The 14,809-nt window shown below is 34.9% G+C and overlaps 1 protein-coding gene across 6 annotated transcripts in view; it reads right to left on the reverse strand.

Annotated features, from left to right (window-relative positions):
- The window catches only part of LOC123313823 (fibronectin type III domain-containing protein 5), a 127,715-nt gene that overhangs the window by 51,981 nt on the left and 60,925 nt on the right, over positions 1-14,809 (reverse strand). For all 6 annotated transcript variants that reach the window (XM_044898866.1, XM_044898864.1, XM_044898865.1 and 3 more), the window contains exon 2: positions 6,394-6,555. In XM_044898866.1, coding sequence (XP_044754801.1) covers positions 6,394-6,442 — 49 coding nt within the window. In that variant the 5' untranslated portion in view covers positions 6,443-6,555. The remainder of the gene's footprint in view (positions 1-6,393; positions 6,556-14,809) is intronic.

Below are 14,809 nucleotides of genomic sequence, written 5' to 3' on the forward strand. Positions count from 1 at the left end.
GCTTTTGGTCAACATTCATGTCATGAACTGCATCGATATTTTCGGGGACTGACACAGAAACTGGCCTTCCCGATCAGACATCATCTTCAATGGAAAATTTACCTCCTTTGAAGCTTGCAGTCCAATTTTTCACGGTCGTATACGAAGGACATTGATCACCAAAGGTATTAAGTATACCTTCGTAAATCTGCTTGTAGAATTTTTAACCCTTTTAAATACAGGTACTTGATGATGGCTCGATACTCCAATTTTTCGATTTTCACAATTTCAGTGGACATCTTCTTTCTTTTAATTTATTGCGTAACACTGGTTTACTTTTTTGACCTCAAACTTCACACTGACACTTCTAATGAGTTATTGTTCGTTGCTATGGTAACGCAATATTTTTTTTTATGCATGGAACTGGTCAAAGCTAAGTAGATATCAATACATAGGTATCATTAACCATTCAATCCAACTTCAAAATCGGAGAAGGAACATTATGGGGGGAAGTATTTTCAACTGAAGTTGAAGCCAACTCAGTTATTCAGTATTGAATATTTAGGTGAATATATTTCCCAATATTTTCAAAACTTTGTTTCGTGATGCGTCTCTACATGGTGAGACTTTGACGCGTACACATATTTTAACAGTAGATTCTTGGTGTCAAAAGAAACACTTTTTTCCTTACCATTTTTTCTGAATTGGCTCGGTAAAAGATACAGGTTGTTGAAATCATAAAAAAATCTTATATTTAGTACTGTCTCACAAACTGTTTCATCGAATGAAATGAACTTCGGAATATAGTTTTTCATTCATTTGATGAATGAAAGATATCACCCACGTTTTCCAGTTTTCTCGTTATGACCATTACGTACCATAATGATACCAAAAATTCAAAAAACCCAACTCTTGCAAACTATGGTGGACGCTATCTAATGAATATTTGAACGTTTCATAAAATAAAAGTATTCTACATATTTTCTCGTATAATGCGACCTTTTCGAGTAATTTGATGTTTAAAAATAAAAAAATTCTGTGAAATTCGAAAAACTGGATACTTTGACCGAATGCAACTCTTTTAAAAGATCCACAGATGTGTATTGTCACAGATTTGGGTAGTTATTCCGAATAGAATTCCGTTTTTTCATGGGTAGCACAGCTCATTATGAAAACATAAAATGACATATTCTTATCAGGACCGAAACGGAAAAATTGGTAAGTACAGGAAAAAAGTGTATCTTTTGACCTCAAGAACTGTTAAAATATTTGTGCGAGTCAAAGGCTCACCCTTTATACATATGTTCTTCAAATGACAGTATGTAATTTATAACTACACCCTATTACCATAACTGAAATACTACTAATTCTTCAGAAAACATCAACTTGTTTCAAACACAATAGGTTGTTGATCCTTCTTTTTCTACTAACAGGGTGGATTTCAGTGAAGTCCCTTATTTGCGAGGGTCGTAGCTATTGAAAGGAGAGTTCAAACTTTTCGCTTAATATGTCTTGAACCCTTAAATTTTTTCTGAGGTAGAAGATAAGTCATAGAAAATCATCCGAAAAACTTGTTATCTAGTTGTTATCGTTTCTTGGAATTGGGGAAAAATCACTTTTTTATGACAAATTTAATTTTTTTTATGAATTTCTCATGAAGAGATGAAGCTTATCTCTTATCTCAGAAAACACTTAAGGATATAAGGACTATTATGCAAAATATTGGAGCACTCTATGGCTCTTCTATCAAAAGTTATAAGATTCGCAAATACGGAACCTCGTTGTGAACCAGCCTGTATATGGGAATGAAGTAATTGCATCTCAACTATCGAATTTCAATAGACTCTTGGACGACGAATTTTGATGAACGCTTCTTATATCTAATCTGATTAATTAAACTGCCCTTTCAAAGAAATATAGGATTATAGAAGTAAGACTGATAGGTACTGTAAGTCTTCTAATACTCAATTCACATTGAATTAGATCCTGAAAGTAAACAAGGAATTTAATTCGGATTAAATAACCATTAATGTATCGGAAAATCAGCCAGCTTCTCCATATTGATGCATGAAAATCTTTCGTTATACAAATGACCACAACTTCTGGAATATACCCATTTCAACAATATCTCAGTTTTCGAGGATCGACCTCTATCATGACATGATTCAATCCCTGATATCCAGGTCAGATCTGATATGATTTGCCAGGTCTATGGGGACGCTGTTCACAAAATATCTGGGGAATGGAGTGGAAAAGGAATACTGAAGGGGTTTTTCGAACATGAGCGAAGCAGAATATATTATAGACCTACAAACACGTATCAAAACATCGAATAATGAGGATTCTCAGTGAAAGTTCTACTCGAAAATTATACGAACAAGTACCTACATACTCCTTCAACAAAAATCATTTTATTATTATGAAATTGAGATGGCGAACAGCTGTGAATTTTAAAGTTGGTTTATGATTCCTCGCATAGAAAACCTAATTTCTGTTTGTCAATAAGTAAGTAAGGAATCGTTTATATCCGTTTCAAGGAACAATTTATGGATTTTACCAGTTTAAAATAGAGAATGTTTCAGATTCAGTGTTTCTCCTAATTTTTTTTTTATTTCTGGACTTGATTAAATTAAGTAAAGCAAACTTTCAACTCCACATGTTTTTAATGAAGTCCTTTCGGCTCGTTCTCAGCAAGAAATTACTGAAAAACCTAGATAGGAATCCAGACTGTAGGTACATTAGAAGACGTCCAAATGTTTGATTGAGACATCCCATGGGAAAGTTAGAGCAAGCAATTGGGATAAATCACAATTAATGAGCACCTAAATTACTAATTACTGTATCCATGAGGGCAGGACGGTACATGTAATTCATTATCGCTGTTTGCTATTACTCTGAAATGTATACCTGGTGTCTCAGGTTGCCAGTCGCACCTTCATAACTTGTGTATTTGAAATAATATTCCCCATGAAGTGTATGTCTGTCAATAGCACATCGAACTGTAAAATACTATACTGTCAAACTGGCGTAAAAATGTTATATGTATGTCAAAATAACGATAGTTATTTTTTTTTTCAAATGAGAATTATCATATTTTTGATGACATTTTAAAGAAACAAGTTTTCTAGGGTACACAAATACAATTTGAATTTTTTCTCTGAAGTTTTTTTTTTAAAAATAAACATGCTGTGGCCCGTGCAAAATTAATGTATAATAATTCGTTTCTTCCATTGTATGGAATGTAGTTGTATGTAGACTATAGTCGGTACATTTTTTCATATTGCACTGACAAAAACAATGCTTCACAATTGAGAGATTTGTGCTTTCTCTCCACCGCTAGCTTCCCCTAAGGAAACATATGTTTTGGAAATCTCTTGTGTCCTGAAGGTGAGAAAACTTATTATCTAGAAAGTCGATAGGGACAGGAAATGGTTGAGGGAGAAGTAAGCGAACTTTTAATCTCACTTATCCTTACGTTTTCTAGAAAAGTCGGAAGATCAGTTATGTAATTGAGCTTTCGATTGGGAAATAAGTTACTTAGGTACATCATCTAACGAAAAATATTAAGTTTTTTCCGATTTCATTGCCATTTTCGAAGTCATTCTCATTGTCGATCATGGAATATTCCGCCCTATTCTATAAATTCAGAATATAAATGTTCCAGTATTACTTCAGTACTCTGGTACATTTCTATTCCACGCATACTATTTCTATATCTTTAAATATACTTTAAGTAGGTAAGTAAGAATACTTCATCGTTAAAATTTTCAGGAGAAAATCAAGGTTTGACAACTTTAATGATATGAGCCATTTTCCACTCCCTATGACTGGTAGCATGAGCGCTAGCAGGAAAATTTTTTGACTCTTGACTTGATGATGAAGGTCGTTAGATCAGGTGTTTCAGCCAACTCCTTGGTGTTGCTGTCAATTCTTCATTCTGTTGAAGGAGACATGTGTCGAAAAGTGTGAAATTTGCTTCATATAAGCTGGGTCTTCTACTCCACAAAGCCCAGATCAGAGTAAGACCCATTACCTGAATATTCCTTTTATGTTTGAGAGTAATAATAATTGCAATTATACATAATGTGCTCATCCCTGTACTGCTCAGGTAACAACTCCAAGCACTTTAGTTTATACAAAAATCCTTGGTTCACTGAATTGGAAAATTATTATTTCACACATATCTCACGCTTCCATCTTATGCATTTAGGTATAATTATAATTTTAAGCAATGCAAAATAAATGTGAACCGATTGCCACAAACCTTTTAGGTGACATAGGATTCCTTGCTAGTGTGCACTGTAGACAAATATAGACAAAAGACAAGGTCTGACGTTATATTTCATCATTACACCGATGAAATGATGAGACTTTTCTGATTATGCCTGCTGTAGTGATATAAAAAAAATTAAATGAAAAGCTAACAATACCAAACATTTCGAATATTCTTATATATATGAATTTTATCTTAACCCATTATTACCAATTTTTCACTTAGTCTCCAATTATCTAGATGCATCCTAAATGAGTAAACGAATTGATTTCGAATTAAATTTTTCCTCTTCCACCGTTTCGTTGTGAATCAATTTGTTTTTCAATCTCCGATTTATTGAAGCCAACTAATTTCCTCTCCAATCTTTCACTCGTCTAGTCAGTGCTTTTTATTTCGTGTCGCAGCAAATTCACGTTTTGACGTCAATATTTTATTTAGCTTGAGGGTCCGTAAGAATTTATATGAAAAACTTTCCTGTTTCTATCAATTTTCGACAAACTCCAGTTAGACTTCAAATAAAGTACTGCCAGTTTACATGTTCATTGACAATCTGCTTTTCTAAGTGGGCAATTGGCAGGAAATTGACATGCAATTAACGGAGCTATATGACAAAATGAATTTAATTTCCGAAATTAATAGTAAAATACCAATCATTTGAAATTTGCGAGAATTGATGTTCTTATGTTATGCATTCCTGTGCAAATAACCATAATGGAATATTCTAATTTCATTTCGAATAAGTATTTCGAATTGTAAGAACATTTTATACAGCGTGTCCCAAATTTGAGATATGACGTCACTGATAGACTTTTCAAATGGCAATCCAACTTTTTTGTGACTATTCTTAAAGAGTATATCTAGTTACACATGCATATCAAATAACCAAATCTTATTCCATATCAGCAAAAAGAAATAAGGCTGTCCAACAATTCGTCATGATCAGTTTTTCGAAGCCGTTGAAGGACAAACAAACGGTTGCTCACTTCGTGTACAATTCATTTTCTGTATTTTTTCCATCTGTTTCATATCGTAAGCCAGCATTTTGTTGTATGGTTAATTGTGGAAGCAGGAAATTTCGCGAAAATTTTGAACAAGAGGAAAATGGATCGAAGGACCAGACTTAGCAGGGGGGATAAACTGAAATATGATGATTGAACTAAAATATTCTGTGGCTTGTCTGCCCTGCAGCAGATCAGCTGTTTTGTTGGATCTATTTAACCCTCATTGACTGATTCGAAAATGAAGGAATATTCTCAACTCAATTGAACTATTCAGTCAGTTTTAACCAAAATGTTAAATAAAAACAAGTGAAGAAATTAGCTTCCTATCGAGCTTAGCGAGGATATTTATTAGTTTGTTGTTTAGTGGGAAACAACGTTTGTTTAATTTAATTTAAAAAAAATGCCTTACCTACTTGGATTTTAAGTTGAAAAAAAAGATTAACAAATACTTGACATTTTTAAAATTCCTGAATTATTCCATTGAATTGAATCAAATTGCTTCATTTTCGTAGTGGTTGTGCTTATTAAATATCTTCTGAACGACAAAGAATAAAAATTTGTTATTCGATATGCATTATATGTAACTTTCAGAATAGTCAAATTTGGATTGCCATCAGACAAAATTTTTCGATGACGCCATATTTCCAATTTGGGACACATTGTATAACATTTTGTAACATAAAAAATCGAGCAATTTGAAATACTAATCGACCTGTCCGAGAATATTTACAAGAAAAAAAGTCTTTTACTTACTGACTAAAAGACTGTTCTATGGAAATGTTTCACTTTTCAACCTATTATTGAGTTGCATATTATATAAATGCTTATTTAATCTGAAAAAAGTATCTGATTTACTTCACAAATTGTCATATAATCATAGCAATTTTTCAATTTCTGTAAAACAAAATCTCCTAGATGTGAAAAAATGTAGTTTGGCTTAGTCTCTACATAATTAGGTGGACTATCCATATTTTCTGGATTTCTCTTCACCTATGTATACAAGAAGACTCAAATTATTGGGGTAAAACACTTGTTTCTGCTATGCTTCAATGTGTCCATGTCCTACCCTGTACGATTTTTGACCAAGTAGGTCGATGGATCATATTAACAAGTGATAATATCTGATATAGCCTGGTTTACCTGCAGATCCGGCACTGAGTAGCAGAAGTGTCGCAATCAATAAGATCATATTATCATGCAATCCTGAGGTGCCCCTAACATGGTGGCGAAGGCTTCTAGCCTGTCACTCCACCATGGAAGAATTCCATCCTTTCCTTTTTCTCATCTTATGTGACAATCGTTCTGTAACAAATAACAATAATCAAATAGATTAACGAACAAATTTATTTTTTTCATTTTGTACGCCATTAGATTTTTCTGCTACTTTGAACCGTTACGATGTATCATGATCACAGTTTCCATTTTTTTCGGATTCGAATTTTTATTAATTTTTTATCTCTTTTATCTAGTTATAGATGGAAATTTGCATGATTTAAAATGAAAATCGACGTTTTCGACAATTTCTCTAGTGAGTAATCCACACACGGACAAATATCTACAGAAGAAGTCCAACAAGAAAAACAAGTAATGATCAAACCACTAGGTGTATCTATAAGAAGGAATGAATAATTTGCGAAATGCCTTCATTGTTCCAGGAGTTTTTAAATATTCCCTTTTTCACGTTGCTGAATATTAGAAAACTCTGAACCTTCACTTTGGTCAAATTTAAACTCTTCCAATTTAACCCTCCAAGTCACAGATGATTACGGATCTTAATAGTATACTTCCTGAATTTTGCACCAGGAGTTGTAATGAAAAAATAAATAAATAATACAGCAGTTGTAGAATACGGTATATAAACAAAATTTTTTATGAAAAATATTCCACTGAATAATGTAGTTGTAGAGTGAGTGAGGCGAAACTTACTACTCAATTATGTAAAGCAGAACAACGTTGAAACTTTGAACGTAGACTGGACTCGGGATTAATTCTTGTTTCTCTGTTCCTTTCCTTAAATACTGAATGTAATATTATTAGGTCCTGGAGGTAGCCTAGATTTATACCCGTGAAAAAGCTCTTTCAACGCCCGTTGAATGCACAGCAAATGTTTAGGAGAGTTTCCCCATTTTTTCTTCATTCTATTGAGTAACTATTTCTAGGTAGCCGTTATCCTGCCATAATGCGGGAATACTGAGTAATTGGAATTGAAATGAAAGATGAAAAAATTAACTTAGAATAGCATGAAAGGTAAAAACACATTTTCATTTCAAACATAAAATACCTGTACCTAAACAATATTTTTTATTTTGGTGCCTACATATAATGGACCGAGCGAAAAGCTTGGATTTTTGATATTAATGCAGCAAACACTCAAGGACTGTCCTTTTTTTTATGTCATTGCGAATGCAAGTCACATTCACTAGAAATTGCAGACTTTAGAACTCGAATAGCGTATCGGTTCGAATTACGAGAATGCGAGGTATTTCCTTTCGAAATTGCCTCTCAATATCGTTGGTTAAATGACACTAAACTATTCATAGACGTGCTTGATACTTCGTAATTTAATAATTACGAATCCAACTGCGGATTGTATAGTGACAATCTGGGGAGTTCTAATAAAGTAAAGAATTCACTTGGATATTCTACGTGCGGTACCCCACTGGGCAGAACTGAGGCCTCGTGATCCATTGTTCGTCCGCTTGTAGTTCGAGAGACTCAAAAACTCTGTGACATGCTGACAAAAATACCACAAGTCGACAGAGAGGTGTCCCTCTCACCATAGGAGTTGTGGGTGTTGTGTTTCCTAGGTGTGTCATCCTTAAGTCCTCAAGGTGTTGATACAGAAGAACAGAATATGTTCAACCGTTTCATCCGTGCTCCTGCACCAGCGGCAGAGAGAACAGTTAGTCAGTCCCATTCTACTTAAGTGTTTATTGAACAAATGCTCCAGTCACTAGATTCAGTTGTTTCTTCTCAAGAGCTAAGAGTTTTTTGACCTCAGGCACAGAGGATGGTCTCTCAATGAGAAGCCTCGACTGTCTAACACCACCTCTCATGCTCCATCCAGAGGAAAATTTCCTATCCAGCCATCTATGTAAGAAGTTCTTGACAGATGTACGACAGATAGGCAGCGCCGGTCCCGAACCAACAAAAGCTGAGCGGGCTCCCCGCTTTGCAAGTATGTCTGCCTTCTCGTTCCCCCAAAGTCCTGCGTGCGCTGGGAACCAGATAACTTTCACAACGTTATCAGAGCCTAGATCCCGCAGAGCCTCCCTGCATTCTTCTACTAGGTGTGAGATAACCCTTTCCTCAGAAAGGGATTTCAGGGTTCCCTATCTGTCACAGCAAATATAGATGTGTTTTCCGGAGTACCCTCTGTGGATATTCTCCAGTGTGCAGGCCAAAACAGCATACTGTTCAGCCTGCACTATGGAACAATCCTTCCCTAGGGGGATGGACAGACTGAAACGAGGTCCCACAATTCCCACTCCAGTCCCTGTGGGCATCACAGAGCCATCGGTGAACCAAGTGGGACCTTCAGGCTCAAGAAGCCTGTTTGGTGTAGACCATAGGTCTCTGTCAGGGACAATTACACTGTAGGGTTAAGTCTTAACTTCGCCAGCCATTGAATTTTGTTTGTTGAAATTTAGTTTATTGATATCAACGTTCTGTCTGAACGCTTAACTAATCATGATGCCGGTAGTTGTTGGCAAGATTTGTAAATATTTTTTCGACAAGTTCATTTTTGGAGACGGTGAACTGAAAAAAATTAATTTGGAGTGAAATAAATACACCCAGAGGAATTTCTCCATTTCTGAAGTCCATTTTTTGAAAATGCTATTTCAATTTGATCTTTCTGACAGTGAACGAAGATGTTGTTATACATAATGTACTAACTGTTAATAATAACATACTTCCATAAAAGGGTATACTTCAAACAATCATTAAGGTCATCATCTAGTGCTGATTGTGTAATCACCTGTAATGTTTGGCAAAAATCACCTGGTGAAAGAATCATCGCACCACCAAATGTGCTTTTGTCAAAGGTCCTGCAAACTTCTATCAACTGCATTCAAGGATTTTTTATGTGCCAACGTATGTTCATCCCACAGGATCAGCTTGCATTCCCATATGACTTCGGCTATTCCACAGTATTTCTACATGTTGCACTGTGCATTCGTTTGAATTTTCAAGGTTAACTTGAGTGCTTAGTGCACTGTTCAACCACTTTCCAACAATGTGATGCAATTGGATACAAATGGGCAAGTGCCAAAGAAAATCCGTTTTGCCAATGGACGACATTCAAAGAACTCAAAAAGGGTTTTTCCAGAACTTATCGCCAAAAACACCAAAAAACAAATCCTTCAGTTCCATCGCTAAAAGATTTCATCAGTCTATCATGAGCATACTTTTGTTGTTTTTAATTAAAATTTTAATCAATTTGAAAGCTGACTGTTTATTAGAATAAATATTTTGTTTGGCGTTTCATCTCATGATTGAATGCGTCATGCATTGGAAGTCATGCCTAGTTGTCACTGTTAGTTATCTTCAAGCAGATGCCTTCAATTCGTTTCAGACCTTCCTCGTGAATTTATTCGTTAATTTACATATTTGGGTTGCATACAAAATATTGGCAGACTTCTTTGAATTTATTCCACATAGGTTGCGACGATAAGCATGTTCTGATGATAACCGAAAAAAATGTTTCAATTGGATGAACATTTGATGAAAGTACTGCATCTGTTGTAATCTCAATGGTTGTCATTCTCCAGCAATTGCAAACGTTGACAGGCTTCTCAGTATGTATACAGGGTATCGATTGAAATTTATTTTGGGAGGATTTTGCATCTGTAGATGTATACAGGGTCTTTCACGAGGAACCTCACCCATATTTATACGGGAAACTACTGAACGTATTTTCATGAAATTCAGCACTTATAAGTATTTCACGATGCTGATGAAATCTAAAATATTTTCAAGGCATGAGCACCTCCGGTTTTTCCGGAAATGACGTCAACTTCCGTTTTTCAAATTAGAACACCATTTTTTTATTGCAGAAATAGATTCCTTAGAAAATTTCAAGTTATTTTGATGTAACATTTTTCAGTTTTGGTTGGAAAATTCTCTCTGAGCGGAAAAATTCGAAAAAAAAATCGAAAATAGAGCTCCGCTGAAACAAAAATAACTTCGAGGTTTTTGGATGGAAAATTTTCATTTTTAGGATTTTTCAAGATGTAAGATTGATGTATCCACTTTAAAAATCGAGATCGCGATTCATGATACAGGGGGTGAAAAAATCGCTTTCAAAGTTAGGGATGACAAAATCGTGAAAAATCAATTTTTTCAAATTAGAACCCCATTTTTTTATGGCAGATATTGAATCTACGTTAAAAAATAATGTGAGTGTATGCATCACACCCTTGCCCTAAAGTGGATATTTTCTGAGTTATTCACAAAAAACTGTTTTTCGTCTTGAATTTTCAGCTATTTCTTTTCCCTTCACGCCAAAAAGATGAAATTTTCAGGAACTGTTACTTAAACCATGTTTTAGATTTTACTACCCTAATATGCAAGAGAAAAAAGTTTCAGGTTGTTCCTAAATAGATGGCGAATTTTGATTCGAATTTGTATCGGAAACCTCTTTATTTCAACTAATCGGCCATCGGTTTTCTCTCCAGTGATAAATAAATAATTCCTTATGAACCATATGCAAAAACTTACCATGTTTTACATTCTTTTTTTTTAATGATAGATATCATTAACAACATGGTAAGTTTTTGCATATGGTTCATAAGGAATTATTTATTTATCACTGGAGAGAAAACCGATGGCCGATTAGTTGAAATAAAGCGGTTTCCGATACAAATTCGAATCAAAATTCGCCATCTATTTAGGAACAACCTGTAACTTTTTTCTCTTGCATATTAGGGTAGTAAAATCTAAAACATGATTTAAGTAACAGTTCCTGAAAATTTCATATATTTGGCGTGAAGGGAAAAGAAATAGCTGAAAATTCAAGACGAAAAACAGTTTTTTGTGAATAACTCAGAAAATATCCACTTTAGGGCAAGGGTGTGATGCATACACTCACATTATTTTTTAACGTAGATTCAATATCTGCCATAAAAAAATGGGGTTCTAATTTGAAAAAATTGATTTTTCACGATTTTGTCATCCCTAACTTTGAAAGCGATTTTTTCACCCCCTGTATCATGAATCGCGATTTCGATTTTTAAAGTGGATGCATCAATCTTACATCTTGAAAAATCCTAAAAATGAAAATTTTCCATCCAAAAACCTCGAAGTTATTCTTGTTTCAGCGGAGCTCTATTTTCGATTTTTTTTTCGAATTTTCCCGCTCAGAGAGAATTTTCCAACCAAAACTGAAAAATGTTACATCAAAATAACTTGAAATTTTCTAAGGAATCTATTTCTGCAATAAAAAAAATGGTGTTCTAATTTGAAAAACGGAAGTTGACGTCATTTCCGGAAAAATCGGAGGTGCTCATGCCTTGAAAATATTTTAGATTTCATCAGCATCGTGAAATACTTATAAGTGCTGAATTTCATGAAAATACGTTCAGTAGTTTCCCGTATAAATATGGGTGAGGTTCCTCGTGAAAGACCCTGTATAAGACACTAACAACAGAAAGCAGATGTTGAGAGAATTGAATACAAGCAAACGTAAATAGAAACTATCGTTGTTACTTAAATGGACTGTGTAAATGCAACCTACTTCATCGGTGGAAAATACATTTCACTGTCATGTTTACAACGTTGAAATTGTTTTGATGATTTATTCGTAATATTCAGGCACTTCTGAGTAAAATAGAGCTCGTGCGAAGGCATCACTCTGGCACATTTCGAAAATACTGGTCAGTATTGTAGACGGCGGTTGATTACCGCTGTCTTGTTTTTCGACAATTTCCTAAAAGTACGGCCAAGTGAATGGCAGTTGGTTGTCTATCTTGGATGGCAAATGAAAAAAGAAGCCAAATTGCTTCGTTAGGGCTATTATAACGCTCCATTTGGTCTTTAGTTTGATTTCTGAGGTTCAACTCCTAAGGTATCTATGTCTTATCCTTTTTACTTGCAGATGTATTTGATGGATTCAACAAAATAACAAAATTCTACATAGACGTGTGATTTGATCGTTTCAGAAGCTAAAGGCGAATAAGGAACTATCCAATGTATATCAATTTCCACGTCCTGTTGTTTAACTCTGACAACTGTTGATCTTTCATTATCTTTAGTTGACCGGCCCTGATGAAGCTAGTTATTGTCATTCCAGGTTATAGTTTCAGCACTTTCAGCAACAAAAATCCGAGGATAGCGTTTCAAGGCTTCCATCAACTGTGCAAAGAGAACTTGGATTCACTACGACATCGACATGGCATGGCATTCTGCATTTCTGTCATCCAGCAGCGTATATAGGCATTATTTATGGAATGCTTCATTGATGTAGTTCAGTTGACTCAATTCATTTTCTAAATATTCCTTTTTCGAGAGGGGCCTAGGCCCCTTGTTCAGTTGAGAAAGTGAGAAAGATATGCTGCTCTGCTGCTAATTGGTGTTCCCCAATTGGTACATTCTGCAGAGTTTAGATTTTTTATTCGTCAGTAAGAACCTATTGAGCCACCTTAGGAACGAAAGTTTTACTATACCCATCTTTTGACTTTCTAGTGTTTATTTTTCAATTCGGTAACAAAATAATACTTTTTTTTTGCTTTTAAAAAGGCGAAATTATTTTTTTATATTTTTGCTCCAAAATTTGCCACTCCTAAAACCTTTCTGCCCTAAGGCTATATAGATTGGTTTGTACTAGTGCCTGATAAGACACTGGATTTCGATCTAAATATCATAGAATCAATATAATTTCAAAATTGCATACTGCGATGTTAAAATAATTTATGAAGACCAACATATTTTGTAATTCTGAGTGCCTATTCATCTCGGCCCTAATTATAATCGAAATTCAACGAGACAGGAGTTGCTTTGTTATTGATGATTTTTTTCATCAAAATAACGAAATCTCAAGGTTTCAGGAATCGATTTATTACCACCTACAATGTCCAAATACAACAACTCGGAGGGTGAGTCTTTCAGCTGTTAACGGGAGTTCCTTGATGGAATTTCTTTATCTAGTCTTGAACGGCATTGTTTGCTCATAAATTATTCATTGTTTACTAACAGAGACGACGTTTCGAACCAACGTGAAGAACCTCCTGTAGACATTCCTGAATTATTGAGGACGATATAGAGGTTTTATCCGTGTTAGTTCATTAATATCCAAGAAACTTCCATGGAATAGACATTTCTGTTGAATTCAAATTATATAGAGGTCAGGAGAATACCGACTTATTTTCCGAGAATTCTGGCTTTAAAAGAAGCAATTCGACGAAGCATTAGAGACGGTTTTTTAAATGATAATTCAATGACATTATTTTTGAACGACGCCAATTTGCTGCACAATTTTTATATTAAATATTTTTCCTGAACATTTCGCTATAACACAAATTTGTTCTTAGTTTTCGTAACATTTGTTCAATTCGGAATGGGTTTTCAGACAGCTTGCTCAGTTAACAACTGCCTATCATAACTTATCATACAGGGTGACAATTAAAAAACTTGCCAGGCCCAAGTATGTCGCGACAAGGATGTTTTTAGAGAAAGAACCGAAACAGGTCAATTTTTATTCGGAGGGGGACATATTTTGAGCAGAATTGTAAGTCGAAATCTCCTCAACCCTAGGAATACTGAATAGGTGGTGAGATTTACCTCAATTGAAAGATCACTTGTACCTCTACATGAATACTAGGTATGGTTTGAAAATTTTTTTTGATTTCTTGAAGTATTTACAGGAGGTGACAATTTGAAAACTTGCCAGGTCAATTATGTCTCGACAAGGATGCAAAAAGCCGGAACAGATCAATTTTTAAAGGGTGGGGGACATATTTTGAGGAAAATTTTAAGCCGAAATCTCTTCAAACCTAGGAGTAGGGGCTATCACCCCTGAATTCTTCATAGGGAATAGAGGATGAGCTAAACCTCAATTGGAAGACATAATGTCCCTTTACATAATACTATTTCCTTCCAATTGAAGGAAATTTTGGCCTACAATTCTGATAGAAATATGTCCCCTCCGAATAAAAATTGACCTGTTACGGCATTTTCTCTGAGAACATCCTTGTCGAAACATAATTGGTCTGGCAAGTTTTGAAATTGTCAGCCCCTGTAACTACTTCACTAAAAATTTCCAAACCATAGTATTCATGTAGAGGGTAAAGTGATTTTTCAATTGAGGTACAGCTCACTCCCTATTCTCTATTGAGAATTTAGGGGGGATAGCTCCTACACCTAGGGTTGAGGAGATTTCAGCTTACAATTCTGCTCAAAATATGTCCTCCTACTAATAGAAATTGACCTGTTCCAGCATTTTCTCTGAAATCACACTTGTCCTGAAATAATTGGACTGCCAAGTTTTCAAATTGTCACCTGGTATTTCGATTTCACTGATTAAACTCCTCGCAGAAGAGTTCTGAAAATGCTTTTTTGT

This window comes from Coccinella septempunctata, chromosome 5 (assembly GCF_907165205.1).
Source record: "Coccinella septempunctata chromosome 5, icCocSept1.1, whole genome shotgun sequence".
Taxonomy (NCBI): domain Eukaryota; kingdom Metazoa; phylum Arthropoda; class Insecta; order Coleoptera; family Coccinellidae; genus Coccinella; species Coccinella septempunctata.